Raw genomic sequence first — 15,998 nt, forward strand, 5'->3', positions numbered from 1 at the left:
AAGGGAAAAAAAAACATATTTCACAATATTACAAGTAAATACAGCTGGAAGCATGTATTTACTACAGATAGAAGGGTGATATATATGTGCATGTAAATATAATTACATAACTTCAAAGTTAAACAAATTATTTTTTAGACTATAAATTCAAGTAACCCTGCCTATCAGCATGCAAAATCAAAAAGGTATATGGACACATTAAAACTTGTTCACCTTCCCTGGCTGTTCATTCAATAGAACTAATGTGATTATTCATCTTAACCATGATTCAAACTATCTCTTCCTAAGATCTGAAGCGGTATCTTCAGACAGAAAGATTATACTGAGTACAAAAGTTTCATTCTACTCCTGGTGCAGTTTTTTTAAAAACTATACACACAAGTTATCATTTTCAAATTTTAGAATTAGATAAGTTTGAATCTGTGAGCACCAAAGTTTTCCTGACTTTACTCTTTTCCATGCCCCGTTTATCAACTAAGATGATTAGAGAAGGGTCTCCAAAGAGTATGATAAGAAAGCCTTATCAATCAGCAAATAGTCCATGAGTAGCTACTGGGCTTCAAGCACTGAATTTAGTGCCCTCATGGAGACTGAGAAAATTTTACTTAAGTAACTGCCATTTAGAGTATCTGGCTGGTGCCAAACAGTGTTTTCCATTGGGCTGCACAGAAAGTTCGTTCATGTTTTTCTGTAAGATGTTATGGATACTGGAACGAACTTTTTGGCCAACCCAGTGTATATTATTTATGTTTGGCCTTACAAAAATATTATAAAATAGATGTTATGATTTTATGGAACAGGAAACTGAGGTTTAGAATGTTAAGTACCTAGCCTGAGATAATACTTCTAAGCAAGAAGCAAAGTCAGTATTTGGTATAAAGACTCTCTTGTAGCATCTATGCTATGCCTTGTCTCATAAACAATTTCAGATTTTATCTTATGACTTAGCACATAGACCTGCCCATAAGCCCAGGATGGCAATATCTAGAGCTGATGCCCCAAGGGACTATAATAATCTAATAATCTTTGAAGGAATTTTACCAGTCAGAAAAGCCACTGTGCCACCCCTGGAAATACTACTTTTGGAAGGGTATCTAGAGTAGTGGAGAGCCTATACCATCCGAGGCCCAAATGCTACAGCCTACTGGCACTGTCATGATGATAAACTACAAAACAGTCCTTGCAGTGTGACTCATTAACTCACCCACAAAGTGTACGAGGAAACCGTAATTTAAATATAACCAACTAGATGGTATATGACAGCAACCTTGATAGGGGAAGTTGTGTGTGTGTGTGTGTGTGTGTGTGTGTGTGTGTGTGTGTGTGTGTTGGAATAGAGATATAATTGAGGGAGGAGAAAATAAAGGGATTCAGGGTCAGTTGTTCTGCTTACTACATTATATACAGGTAGTGACTGTATGGGGGCTTCCCAGGTATTGTGGTGGTAAAGAATCCACCTGCTAATACAGGAGAAGCAAAAGACACCTCCAAGGTTCAATCTCTAGGTCAGGAAGATGCCCTAGAGTAGGAAATAGCAACCCACTCCAGTATTCTTGCCAGGGAAATCCCATGGACAGAGGAGCCTGGTGGGATGCAATCCATGGGGTCACAGAGTTGGACAGGAAGAAGAATTTATGTAAGAGTGTATGTATACATTATATGAATCTGCATCATTATACATATATATATATATATGCAATATATGTGTGTCTTTAAAATACATATATAAATAAAATAAATTTTAAAAATACATAAAATACCACATAGTGAACCCAAGCTTTAAAAATCATTCATGAGTCCATTTCAGTAAGCCAATATTCTCTTAGTCATGTACATTGGGTTAAAAGTATTTATTAGAAATTTCTAATGAGTCAGGTACTATCCAGGGAAACAAATGACAGTGAATCAAATATAGTCTCTACCATTATGGAATTTAAATTCTGGTTCTCAGAGACATATGACAAAGAAATATGTACTTGGCAGGAGATGCCAAGTACTAAGAGGAGAGATGAAGCAGGCTGATGGGTAGAGAGCAGTAGAGTGCTATGTAGAAGCTGGTCAGGGAAACCTCTAAGAGAGGGAGACATCTGAGCAGAGAGCTGCTTGGAGTAAGGGAGCCAAACAGAGATGGGGCTAAGTATCTGGGAGACATGGAAACAATGAGTGCAAATGCCTGAGCCGGCCATGCACTTGGTGTGTCTCCTGAAGGTGGAGGAATAAGAGCGATGGGGTGGAGGTACAATGGAAGTAACAGGCGAATCAGAGAGACCTCGGAGGGAAATACTTTTTTGGTGTCTCATAGGCTGTGGTGAGGACTTCAGAATGCATTCTGAGCTGAAAAAGTCATCATCTCCCCAAATAATGCTTTGTTTCGAGGTGTCATGGGAAATCCATTGGGAAAAAAGTGGCAAAGGCATTTGCTGTCAAAAGGCAAAATCCAGGAGTCCTACATTTGCTTCAGTGCTCTTCATCTCCAAGTCAGATGCTCACAATCTAACTTTCATTGTAAACAGGAGCTCCAAATGGCAAATGCAGAAACAAAAAGAGTCTTCACTTTTCCAGGAATTCTCCTTTTTGAATTTCTAGAAATCGTTGCCATACACATGAACAAACTAAACAAATACATTTAAAAAAGCCAATCTTCTTATTAAGAGTCATTTGTTATTGTTTCCTTTTGAGGTCAAGACGTGTGGTCCAACACTTTGATCCACCCTATTTCATAATAGCCTTTTGGCATTGTAATTATCAGTCAAGGAAACTTGGGTACATTTTGAGGTCTTTGGGGATCAGGCCCATGGAAGAAACATAGAAATGCATGCTCTGGACTCTAGAGACAGAAGGGGATTAATATGTGGAAGAGTCCAATACTACAAAGCTACAGTCATCAAGACAATATGGTACTGTCACAAAAACAGAAATATAGAACAGGATAGAGAGCCCAGAGATAAAACCCACACCCTATGGGTACCTGATTTTTGACAAAGGAGGCAAAAATATACAATGGGGCAAAGATAAGCCTCTTCAATAAGTGGTGCTGGGAAAAATGGAGAGCTATATGCAAAAGAATGAAATTAGAACACTTGCTAATGCCATACACAAGGATAAAGTCAAAATGAATTAAAAACCTACTTTCAAGACCAGAAACTATAAAACTCTTAGAAGAAAACATAGGCAGAATACTCAATGACATAAATCAAAGCAAGATCTATGACCCACCTCCTAGAGTAATGGAAATAAAAACAAAAATAAATAAGTGGAACCTAATTAAACTTAAAGCTTTTGCACAGCAAAGGAAACTACAAACAAGGTGAAAAGATAACCCTCAGAATAGGAGAAAATAATAGCAAAGGAAACAGCTGACATAATTAATTTCCAAAATATACAAGCAGCTCATACAAATTAATATCAGAAAAACAAACAACCCAATCAAAAAGTGGGAAAAAGACCTACACAGACATTTCTCCAAAGACATACAGATGGCTAACAAACACATCAAAAGATGCTCAACATCTCTCATTATCAGAGAATTGCAAATCAAAACCACAATAAGATATTACCTCACACCAGTCAGAATGGCCCTCATCAAAAAATCTACAAACAACAAATGATGCAGAGGGTGTGGAGAAAAGAGAACCCTCTTGCACTGCTGGTGGGAAAGTAAATTGATACAGCCACTATGGAAGACAGTATGGAGAGTCCTTAAAAAACTAAAAATAAAACCACCATATGACCCAGCAATCCCACTCCTGGGCATATACCCTGAGGAAACCAAAATTGAAAAAGATACATGTACCCCAATGTTCAATGCAGCACTATTTACAATAGCTAGAACATGGAAGCAACCTAGATGTCCACTATAGATGAATGGATAAAGAAGCAGTGGTACATACACACAATGGAATGTTACTCAGCCATAAAAACGAATGGATTTTAGTCAGTTCTAATGAGATGGATGAACTTAGAGCCTATTAGATAGAGTGAAGTCAGAAAGAGAAATATCATATACTGACGCATATACACGGAATCTAGAAAGATGCAACTGATGAATTTATTTTCAGGGCAGCAATGGAGAAACAGACAGAGAACAGACCTAAAGACATGGGGGGAGATGGAAGGGATGTTTGGGAGGGAGTGGACATGGGTGTACCTGTGGCTGATTCTTGATGTATGACAGAAAACCACAAAATTCTGTAAAGCAAATATCCTTCAATCAAAAAAATAAAGTGGCAAAATATAAATAAATAATGTGGATGAGTCCAGAACCAGCATGGAGTACTTACAACAGCCCAGTATATTCAAGGGTTTTCTTTCTTTTTTTTTTTTTTTGTTAAAGCATGCTCTATGCATGGCACATGGATTCTAAAATGAGAGGAGGAAAATCAAAAGGAATTCATCCTTTTATTGGCAATGCTGAAATAGTTTAATTGGCTTAATTCCAGCTATTTCAAACTGTAAGAGTACTTCTGCTGTGATGTTTCTATTTTTTTCTTCAAAATTATGCATTAATCATGAGACCAGACAGCTGTCATGCTATTGCAATCTATTCTTAAACTAATTAAGAATTAACTAATTAAGAATTAAGATAAATTAAGAATTAAGAATCTTGTTGTCAAGCAACAAGAACATACATTTAAAAAATAATGGCATTTTAAATTTTTATTAAAAACTTTTTGGAAATATTTCCTGATGGTGGCTAAGCATGCTATTTATGGTATCTTCAATAGCATATTTTCAGGGTCAGTAAAATAAAAAAGAAAAAGGATGATGGGATTTATAAAAATAAAGTCCTGGTTTTAAATTCTGGCTTTGAAGTTTTTTAGCTGTCCTCTTGGTAAAAGATGTTAAAGATAATAACTTGAAATTTTAGCTACTGTTAAATTATTTGTATTCTGTATTTGGAATATGTGATTTCCGATTTTGGCTGTGTATCAAAATTACCTTATATCCCTTAAATCACTGATTTTGTAATGCTATTTTGGGGAATGACTGGATCAGAATCACTTGGAGAGCATTACAGGTTATTTTTTGTTTTAAATACAGACTTCATAGTCCTACAAAGAAGATTCTGAATGAGACTCAGGGATCTATAGTTTTTCAAAAGTGTTTCAGGTGATTTGATGAATAAAAAACAGGAAACAATCCTTTAAGTTACTTTTATGATCTGTAAAACTGGCCTGTCATCAAATTTTTATTATCTTGACCCATATCTCTCTCCCAAATTGAACATTTCTTTAGGAATGGCTCGATCCACCTATTTTAAAAGCTTAGAGAATGTGTATACTTTGATCATTAATTTGAATTAAAATAACAAGGGCAGAAAACCTGAAAGACACTGAAAATATAATTCAAATAACAAAAATAATTTTGAGCAAATGTAATATTCAAAATGCTAGGATATTTGAAGAATAAAATATTTTAAATGTCTTCGAAAATATATTCTAAATGTCTTTTAGTCATTCGGCAAGACCTGGAGATACAAACACGAGGAAGCTACAGTCCCAGTTCTTGAGGAGTTGATACCCTGATAGGGGGAGAAAAGGCATGTCCCAAGCACTGTAACAGAAGAATAGTCACAAAAGACTGTTCGATTCTACCAGGAGAATCTGATAAAAATGGAGAACAGACCTGCCAAAGTACCTATGAGAAGAGACACAAAAGATTATTTCATTTCATATGTGGAACTGAGAAAAATTTTAAGAAGGAAGTGATCCTTAACTGGAATTGTCAAAGATGAAGAGATATTCTCCAAGGAGATAAAAGGAAATAAAGGCCAACAGAGGAAGCACTGCGAACCCGGAAATGGGTGCGAAACAGCAGAATGCCAGGGAGCAAGCACAAGTGAGTCTGTAGGCTGCAATGCAGGGTGTGATAGACAGGGAGGGGACGGGACACACCACTAATGAGGAGAGAAGGGAAAACCGATTTTAATAATGGAAACCCTCCTTGCCATTGATATCAGAGGCAGTGGGAACCTGTTAGACAGATTCGAGTACAAAATTACAATGATCAAATTTGCAATTTAGAAAGGCGATTGCAGCAATGGAGTGAAAGGGAGATGGGAAGAGGTGAAAATACAGACAGGAAGACTAATCAGGCTGCGGCAACAGTTCAAGTTAAAAATGCTAAGTAGCTGGCTGAACTAAGGAAGCAGAAGCGAGCCTGAGGAGCAGGGAATGAATAGGAGATATGTTATCAAAGCACAATTCTCGTTAGTCACTGACATGATGAAGGAGACAAAAGTAATGCATGAATAATGACTTAAGGTTTCAGTCTGTGTCCATTAAATATGAAAAGTTCCAATTAAACATATTTGGCTGATTTAAACTATTTTCCATGCACTTATTTTGTAATTTCATGTATATGACATATAGCCAAAAAACATATTAGATTAATAGAGTATTTTGACCGAGTCCAAATCCCTAATTTGGGGAATATAGTTTCACGAAGTCAAGTTATTAAGGAACAAAGCTGTTTATTTAGTGTTGGTCTGAAAATAGCAAAAGGTAGCATTTGGTATTCCAGGTGAATCCTTTTGGCGGTATGTTTTTTTAAAGGGTCTGATATTTTGATATCAATTGATATTCATCTATCCTTATTTGATTAAGCTTTTAAATTAATCCCGTGTGTTCATGTGTTTGGTAGGACTGTTTGATAATCTGTGAAGTGTCTTAACATCCTGAGAAGGAAGGAAATGCATAAATTCGGAAGGAATTTTTTATATGGATTGAATCTGAGAAATGTAACATTCCCTTCACATTTGTTGAGTAGACTGCATAGTTCTTCAGTTCGGTCACTCAGTTGTCTCTGACTCTTTGCAACCCCTGGACTGCAGCATGCCAGGCTTCCCTGTCCATCACCAACTCCTGGAGCTTGCTCAGACTCATGTCCATTGAGTCGGTAATGCCATCCAATTATCTCATCCTCTGTCACATAGTTCTTGCTTGATGCTAAATCCAATTTAAAATTTTCTCCTGAGTTAGTTGCAACGGCAAAGTACAAGTTCTATGGCCTATTTCACTTCCAAGAATCCCTGTCTTTATGCCAAATGTTCAACAAGTAGCAATAAACATTTAAAAAAGAAAAGTCAGCTGTTTTCTCCTGGGAACTATGGATGCTTGTACTTAGCTCTAGGTATTTACACAGGCTTTTGTATTTAAAGAAGTAGAGCTAGTGGGAGCCTGATGGGTTACTGTCCATTGAACACAACTGAGCACAGGCATGCACGCACACACACACACACACACACACACAGTGGGATTTTAAGGATCTCAAAGGATAGTTTCTATAATAAGAATAGTACTGTCTTCACCTGTCTCTAGAGGTCTTCTTATCTGTAAAATGCAAGTACTTTGGAAGGGAGAATACGTTAAACCTCATCAAAAATATAAACTTAGTGAGAAGAAGCTGTGTCTGAACCTGTGAGAGGAGTGTATGTTGGAGAGTTAATTGTGATTCTCAGGAAGGAGTGGTCACTGAGGAGAGAGACTAGAGGGGGTATAGAATCAGAGGTCAAGGGACTGGGGATTGAGAAGCACCTGGAATAATACAAAACTAGGGTATGGTACATCAGTGGAAACTTTCGTCAAATTTCAATTTTTTGCAATATCACTGATAATAGGAAGAATGCCAAAGAATGCTCAATCTACCGCACAATTGCACTCATCTCTCACGCTAGTAATGCTTAAAATTCTCCAAGCCAGGCTTCAGCAATATGTGAACCGTGAACTTCCAAATGTTCAAGCTTGTTTTAGAAAAGGCAGAGGAACCAGAGATCAAATTGCCAACATCCGCTGGATCATCAAAAAAGCAAGAGAGTTCCAGAAAAATATCTATTTCCGCTTTATTGACTATGCCAAAGCCTTGACTGTGTGGATCACAATAAGCTGTGGAAAATTCTGAAAGAGATGGGAATACCAGACCACCTGACCTGCCTCTTGATAAACCTGTATGCAGGTCAGGAAGCAACAGTTAGAACTGGACATGGAACAACAGACTGGTTCCAAATAGGAAAAGGAGTACTTCAAGGGTATATATTGTCATTGTGCTTATTTAACTTCTATCCAGAGTACATCATGAGAAATGCTGGGCTGAATGAAGCACAAGCTGGAATCAAGATTGGCAGGAGAAATATCAATAACCTCAGATATGCAGATGACACCACCCTTATGGCAGAAAGTGAAGAAGAGCTAAAGAGCCTCTTGATGAAAGTGAAAGAGGAGAGTGAAAAAGTTGGCTTAAAGCTCAACATTCAGAAAACTAAGATCATGCCATCCAGTTCCATCACTTCATGGCAAATAGATGGGGAAACAGTGGAAACAGTGGCTGACTTTATTTTTCTGGGCTCCAAAATCACTGCAGATGGTGATTGCAGCCATGAAATTAAAGGTCACTTACACCTTGGAAGGAAAGTTATGACCAACCTAGACAGCATATTAAAAAGCAGAGACATTACTTTGCCAACAAAGATCCGTCTAGTTAAGGCTATGGTTTTTCCAGTGGTCATGTATGGATGTGAGAGTTGGACTATAAAGAAAGCTGAGCACCGAAGAATTGATGCTTTTGAACTGTGGTGTTGGAGAAGACTCTTGAGAGTCCCTTGGCCTGCAAGGAGATCCAGCCAGTCCATCCTAAAAATCAGTCCCGGGTGTCTATTGGAAGGACTGATGTTGAAGCTGAAGCTCCAATACTTTGGCCACCTGATGTGGAGAGCTGACTCATTTGAAAAAACCCTGATGCTGGGAAAGATTGAGGGTAGGAGGAGAAGGGGACAACAGAGGGTGAGATGGTTGGATGGCTTAATTGACTCTATGGACATGTGTTTGGGTGGACCCTGGGAGTTGGTGATGGACAGGGAGGCCTGGTGTGCTGTGGTTCATAGGGTCACAAAGAGTCAGACATGACTGAGTGACTGAACTGAACTGAACTTGTAGGGAAAATGTTTGAGGATAAAAGTTCCTAATTAATTCAAATGCAGTTCTGATTGTAACATGTCCTTTAGTTTAACTGAAATGATCAGTAATTTTCTGGGTAGGGATTACGGAATGAACACTGAATGTGGAAGCTCTGTTACCAGAGCTGTCATGCTTGCCTTCCCAAGCAAAAATTAATTAATCATATTTGTCTTCTTCATTGTCTTTGTCTGTGAAATATTGTCCATCTTCAAAAATATGAGCCCATTTCAGTACTTAAGATGTATTTGAAGATCGGTAGGTCTCTGGAACAAATTGCCAAATAAACCCAGGAACACAGGGTACGTTTTTGAAGGCAATAATAATTGATGGGGGGAGTGGAGATTTACAGACATGAAACCATTAACATTGATTATCTCCAATGGGTACAATTAGTTTATGGTAGGAAGGGAGGAGACTGGCATTTTGGATTGAGAAAAGTAACTTTCATCTAATATTTTAAATATCCTTATACTATCTTTAGTTTTATAAGAACAATGTAGCTATTTTATAGTTCAATGCTAATAAACAATGGATTTAAAAAAGGATAAAATAAAATTAAGACATAAGAAGAACAAGACTACTGAAATTACCATAGTGTAATGGTATGATTTCTGTATGAAATAAGTAAACATTTCAATTTTCTTATATTTAGATGTATATTTGATGAAAACATATAATACAACAACCTATATGTGATTTATTTTCTCTCTACCAGCACTATGAGTATTTACATATTTATAGGTAGCAGATAATAAAGAACAGAGAGTAAAAAATTATTAACAAATGCAGATTTGGCCTGAAGAATTTAGAAGGATCAAAGAAAAGATCATCAGCATTCCTGTATCTTGAACTAAAGGGCAATAATCAAACTCTATTATTTAAAGATGAGGAAAACGGAAAAAAAAAAATAAAGAAAATTTTGTATTTTGCAGGAAAAGAAATGAGAGTATAAATAGACTTATAAAGAGAAATAAAAATTCAAAGCACTGAACAAATAGGAAGAAAATGAGCATTTATTGAACACTTCTATTCACTAGAAGCAGATTTCATTCCATCTTTCAATCCCCCTAGGCATTTGTCTTATTACCCTCATTTGAAAGATCAAGAAATTAAAGTTCAAAGATGTTATGCAGGGTAGTCAGGATCACACAGGTCAAGGAGCAAATCTCTGTTTTGCCTGTTTTTAAAGTCCATTACTTTTTATCTGGACAGTATGTTGAGGAACTGACAATACAAACTGATGAAAGCCTGGACAGTGTTCAGAGGGGCAGGAGGGAGGGGGAGAGCATAAATGAGAACAGAAGGAACAGAGAGAGAGAGAAAGAGACAGAGAGAGAGAGAGCGTGTGCGTGTGTGCACGCCTGCGTGTGAGTGTCCTGGGATGCTATGCAGCCATCAGTAAACCTTTGCTCTACTTGGTGAAAGACAAAATTTTAAAAATGACTTGAAATTGCTACCTAAAGCTACCCAAGTGGCTGTGGTTTTATGAGTGACTCATATACAAAGTAAAAGTACATTCTGATTCTGATTTGTTCCAGATTTTTTATCATGGTATTATGTATTAAAAGTAAAGACTATTTTTTTCTGATTATAAACCAAAACCTACATATAGAGATAAACATTTGAATGAACAGAAAAAAATATGAAATCAAATATTATCCCACTCCTGAAATATAACCACTATTAACATTTTATTGTCATTCTTCAAAATGCAGATGTATTCCCATCGAAATCAAGTGAAATTATATATCCTTCTTATGTAACTGTATGTCATGTACTTAAATACTATTAAAATTTAATATTCAACCAACCTACCAAGAATAGGAAAATGAATCAATTTAAAATCATACTAGCTTATCGCTAGTGTTACCTAGAAATAAATATATTAACCACTAAAGCCTGCTTTTCCTTAAACAATTTCTTTCCCTATCTGCTTGAACAGTTAACATAAGAATTAAAGATATAAAAATCTGTTGTATAAAACCCATGTTGTGAATGGCTCCTCCTTCACTGTGGTGATTTTGTGCAACATACAACCTATACTGCCTTTCATAGATTATCACACAGCCCTCTTCATCCTAGCTCTGTAGTTTTTCAATGTTTATTGTTCATTTCAATCCATGAGTCAAAAGCATAAATTAAAATACTGTATGGCTTACTTGGAGATACAGTAAAAAAATATTCTCCTTCTGCAAATAAACTGAACCTGAAGAAAGCAAACTCCAGTAGAAAATACTAACTATTGTCCTTGCATTGAAATTTACCCATTTCTTCAAGTGACTATTCACTTTTCACTTAAGAACTTCCCTGATTATTTTAAAGTTAAATAGAAAATGGTTCCAGTCCCTTCCCAACTAATCATATAACACCAGTGTCAATCTAGTTTGGACCCAGATACATATTACCTGTTTATGGTATCAACATCATTATGTGTGTATTGGTCAGCTCTCTACATGAATTATCATGTAAATAAATATGCAAGCACTAATACTTATTAAATGCACAATCTGGGACAAGTTATTTAAGCTCTCTGAATTGTAGTTTCCTTATTTACATAATGGAGAGAATATTGATCGTGTGGTGGTGTTGGAAGAATTAAAGGAAATAAATTGTTCTAAATGAGCCAGTCAATGCCTCCTGTCTTCAGAGAAAACAGGACCCCAACCACAGACCTTGCTAAAGGGGCAGACCTAAGCATAATGTCCTCTCAGCCACAGACATTTGGTTCACAAGTTAATTGGTATATGTGATGTTGAACCAATCACATGCACTCTCTGAGAAATTAGCACATTAAAACACTGGATGATCTAAGTTAAATAAACTACAGAAACTGACCAACAGGATCATGAAGTTAGAGTCAATGAAGATAAGAAAAGCATATCAATGCACCAGCACACCAGACACTGAAACAGCGGCCATTGTTAGGCAATATAGTCTTTTGCTGATAAAAACAGTCTCTTCCCCATGAAAACAAATGCAAATAGAATCATTGTTTTAAAAAAAAAAAAGATGAGAATGGAAGAAAGGAAGAGAGAGAGAGAAAGGAGAAACAGGGAGAGAAAGACAGAAAGATGAAGAGAAAGGAAGGAAGGAAAAAATACTTAGTCTCAGAGAAATGCAAATGGAGAAACAGTTTTCCATTTCACGTGAGGTCTTGGAGGTAACGAGGCTACACTTTCAAACAGAATTTTCTATATCTTTCCAATAAATTCTCGGAGTTTGAATTTGTTGGACTGGTTTTCTAAACCTAACAATTCCTTATCTGAATGAAAAGAGCATAGCATCTTAAATAAAGAGCACAGCACCATTTCCAGCACACACTAGATACTTGATGAGTGGAAGCTATCACTAAATCAAGTTATAAACCCAAGACTTCGCTGCTGGAGCAGTGGATAGGAATCCACTGCCAATGTAGACGACACTGGTTCGATCCCCAGTTTGGGAAGATTCCACACGCACCTGTGTGTCAAAGCTACTGAAGTCCATGTGCCTAGAGCCTGTGCTCCGCAAGAGAAGCCACTGCAATGAGAAGCCAGGGCACTACAAAGAAGATTAGCCCTCGCTTGTTGCAACTAGATAAAGCCTGTGCAAAGCAACAAAGACCCAGCACAACCAAAAATAAAAATAAATAAATAAACTATAAATTCAAAGACCAAGGAAGACAATACAACTGTCATGGATTTTAATTTTTTTAAAAAATCATGTAAACCACACAAATGAAATACTTCCTGTTAAGCCAAACTGTCTTTGCCAGAAATGATACTTGGCCTTATTTTGGCTTCTTATAAATCCAATCCAAATATAAAGGAAACACAGACCTCTCCTCTATTCACCCACTTTACACCTACTGAAAAATTGTAAACACTTACAACATTCAGTGCCATAATGATTACAAAATTGATACAGACTGCAGCAGCGGAAGTTGCAAACTGCCAGTGTTGTTTGATGAAATTCCACTTGAATGATGCAAACTGTTCCATGACAACCAGGCGATACACCACAACAGCGAACACTGCAGTGATCACCAGGGAAATCTACAAAATGGGAGACCGGAAGAGACATCCACGTTTTGCATTATTAAAAAAATAAAAGCAACAACATAGATCCAAAACATTGACCCCAAAAGCTAAAGAAATTTACTTTTCCAAGAAAGCGTACATAAATTTAAAATTTCCTTTAAAGAACTGAGTTACATTAGAGTCAAAATAAACAGTGTAAGCCTCAGTTGTTTTAGCGTGATATGTTGTTCAAATCTCAACTGTCACATGAATGCTTGGTTTTAAAACAGAGGATCTAATTTTAGGATGACTTACATAATTTCCATTTTTTCTTAGATGATCTTTGTTTCTCCCAGACAGTATTTTATTTAAAAATATATGCAAACTCCCTCTGCAATTACTGCATGACCTGCTGTGATTTTTATTTTGCTTAATAGTATGTATGTACCACCAACATACTGAACAGGATACAGTTGCTTACCCCCGCAGGGTCACAATATGAGTTGGTATTTTAGAACTTCTTTCTAACCCTGGAATCCCACAATATTCTGAGACTGATGGTTCTACTTTACCATGAAGAATATTCCTGAGATAGAAACAAGAAGACGAGTGACTTTGTCTGAGGAAGGCTGATGTGGTTCAGGTTTTCCACTGATAGGATTCACTCGCTCCATCTTGTAATACTTTGCTTCGAACTGGGGACGAAGGGTTTCCTATGAGAAAAACTAAAGTTAATTAAATATCTAAGGCATAAAGTAAAAAAAAAAAATCATCCAATATTGACTAAATTCTTGGAATTTGGCCTACTTCTATGTTGAGTCTTGGCAAAGAAGCAACTTGCAAAAAATTAGATGCAAGATAATTTCCAGGTTAAACCCTAAGCTATATTTTAATTGGCATGATTTTCCACTAATGGAATTTAAGGAAACATTAAAGAAGTGCTCTGAAAAAAGTACATATTTTATCATTGGTGTCTATTATATTCATAAAATAACAATGTTGTTAGTAAAACAAAAAAAAATCAAGGGAAGACTGAGCTGGGTTTAGCTGCTTTCTGCTTAGACATTAAGGCAGTGAGTGTTTTCCGACATCATATGTTATTCCAGTTTTTATCTCCTGGTCTCTTAACATCTTACCTCCTCTTCTTCCCATTCAATAAGGTCCCAAGTATAGGTTAGTGTACTTCTTCTCCTTTTCCAAAACTCCAGGAAGACTGTGGCTTATATAAATAAGAATAATAATATTACTATTATAATTCTTACCTGATGACATCACATTCTGTCATCATTGCCTTACTTTGAATTGATGCATTTATATCATATTATTAAATAATTAAAATTAACTACATTTAATTTGTATTAAATTCATACAGCTGCAATTTTTCTTCCCTTACCTTCTTCTATATAAATTATCAACATGCACTCTCAATGGAGAGTGATTCTTTTTATTGGAATAAATAAGCAGAGACTTTTGGTAGCATGACCTTGATCTTGTGAAACTGGATTGGAGATGAAGCTGGAGGATAAGAGGCCTTCAGTAGAAAAGGGAGCTTAGTTATCAGGGAAAAGCTGGGTTTCCTGTGCATCGTGGAGGTAGAAGAGCATTTCAAAATAGCTGAAGATGATGCCCAGTAATTCTGCTCCTTAGCAACTATGCATTTATTTTTTCACTCTTATCTCACTGACTATCATGTATACTTTTCTCAACATTACAAAAATTTCACAGATCACGTGCTGCATCCAGTCCTTGTACCTTCATGTCTCACGTCCATTTCCAGCGGCTTTCCTCTGTGATCCAAATTCAATGGCACAGAGTAACGGAATCACAGGGTCAAGCATGTGAGAGTAGTAAGGTCCTATGTGTTTTCACTTCAGTCACTCAGTCGTGTCCGACTCTTTGCGACTCCATGAACCACAGTACGCAAGGCCTCCCTGTCCATCACCAACTCCCAGAGTCCACCCAGACCCATGTCCATTGTGTCCGTGATGCCATCCAACCATCTCATCCTCTGTTGTCCCCTTCTCCTCTTGCCTTCAGTCTTTTCCAGCATCAGGGTCTTTTCAAATGAGTCAGCTCTCCGCATCAGGTGGCCAAAGTATTGGAGTTTCAGCTTCAACATCAGTCCCTCCAATGAACACCCAGGACTGATCTCCTTTAGGATGGACTGGTTGGATCTCCTTGCAGTCCAAGGGACTCTCAAGAGTCTTCTCCAACACCACAGTTCAAAAGCACAGTTCTATGTGTAGTCTGAAGTTATTTATTTTAATTTATCAAAAAACAAGGTCCAGAGTGATCAATATATATCACTGACCTTGCAAAGCATCTAGAACTTTTTCCTGTACCTGTTTTTTTCCCACACTTGAAGGTTAAGTCTCTTGAGGGCCTTTTTCCCCTTAGCATTTTAGTGCTTTGCATACTGAAAATGTTTAATAAATGAACTGAATTACTGAACAACTCAGGGATTGCAACTCTAATTCCTGTGCAAGTGTTCTTTGCATTATTCCAGAGGTTTTCATGGAATGCTCCATGGAATTTCACTGACGACATTGGAAGAAAGAGAGTCCCTTGACAGAGAATCCCTTTCTTTATATAAATATATATTGAGCAGTCATGTTCAAATTTTATTTGGAAAAATAATTATTGTTGAAAAAGTTTTAAAAACTACTTCACTATACTTTGAAGAAGGGGAGTAGCTAATGAGAGGGGGATCAGGGGTAAGAGGTCAGTTCCAAACACAAATGAATTTAAGTATGTCTGAATATATTGAGCCCCCAAAAGAATTCCAAGTATTATTTTCACCAGAAGAGATAAGGATTTGAAGCCTTCTTAAAAGGAGACCCAGCTGAAATGAGATTGTGTCAGAGCAAATGCTTGGCCTCATCAATGGAGACAACACCCGAGAACAACTGGAGTCCTCCATTCCCCAGATATTTTTTCCGCAACATTTGCAAGCATAATGTGCTTTCCCCACACAGCACTGCAACATCACTATACATGTGGTAGAAACAGAAACCTCACTAAACAGGTTCTACAATCAACAGAAGGGCCA

General features: G+C 36.9%; 1 protein-coding gene across 4 annotated transcripts in view; it reads right to left on the minus strand.

The window, feature by feature from the left end:
- The window catches only part of ANO3 (anoctamin 3), a 448,326-nt gene that overhangs the window by 41,009 nt on the left and 391,319 nt on the right, over positions 1-15,998 (minus strand). For all 4 annotated transcript variants that reach the window (XM_027562801.1, XM_027562800.1, XM_027562802.1 and 1 more), the window contains 3 exons: positions 14,086-14,168; positions 13,522-13,662; positions 12,821-12,985 (listed from right to left, as the gene is read on the minus strand). In XM_027562801.1, the coding sequence (XP_027418602.1) occupies positions 12,821-12,985; positions 13,522-13,662; positions 14,086-14,168 (389 nt within the window). The remainder of the gene's footprint in view (positions 1-12,820; positions 12,986-13,521; positions 13,663-14,085; positions 14,169-15,998) is intronic.

The sequence above is a fragment of the Bos indicus x Bos taurus genome, chromosome 15 (genome assembly GCF_003369695.1).
Source record: "Bos indicus x Bos taurus breed Angus x Brahman F1 hybrid chromosome 15, Bos_hybrid_MaternalHap_v2.0, whole genome shotgun sequence".
Classification (NCBI taxonomy): Eukaryota; Metazoa; Chordata; class Mammalia; order Artiodactyla; family Bovidae; genus Bos; species Bos indicus x Bos taurus.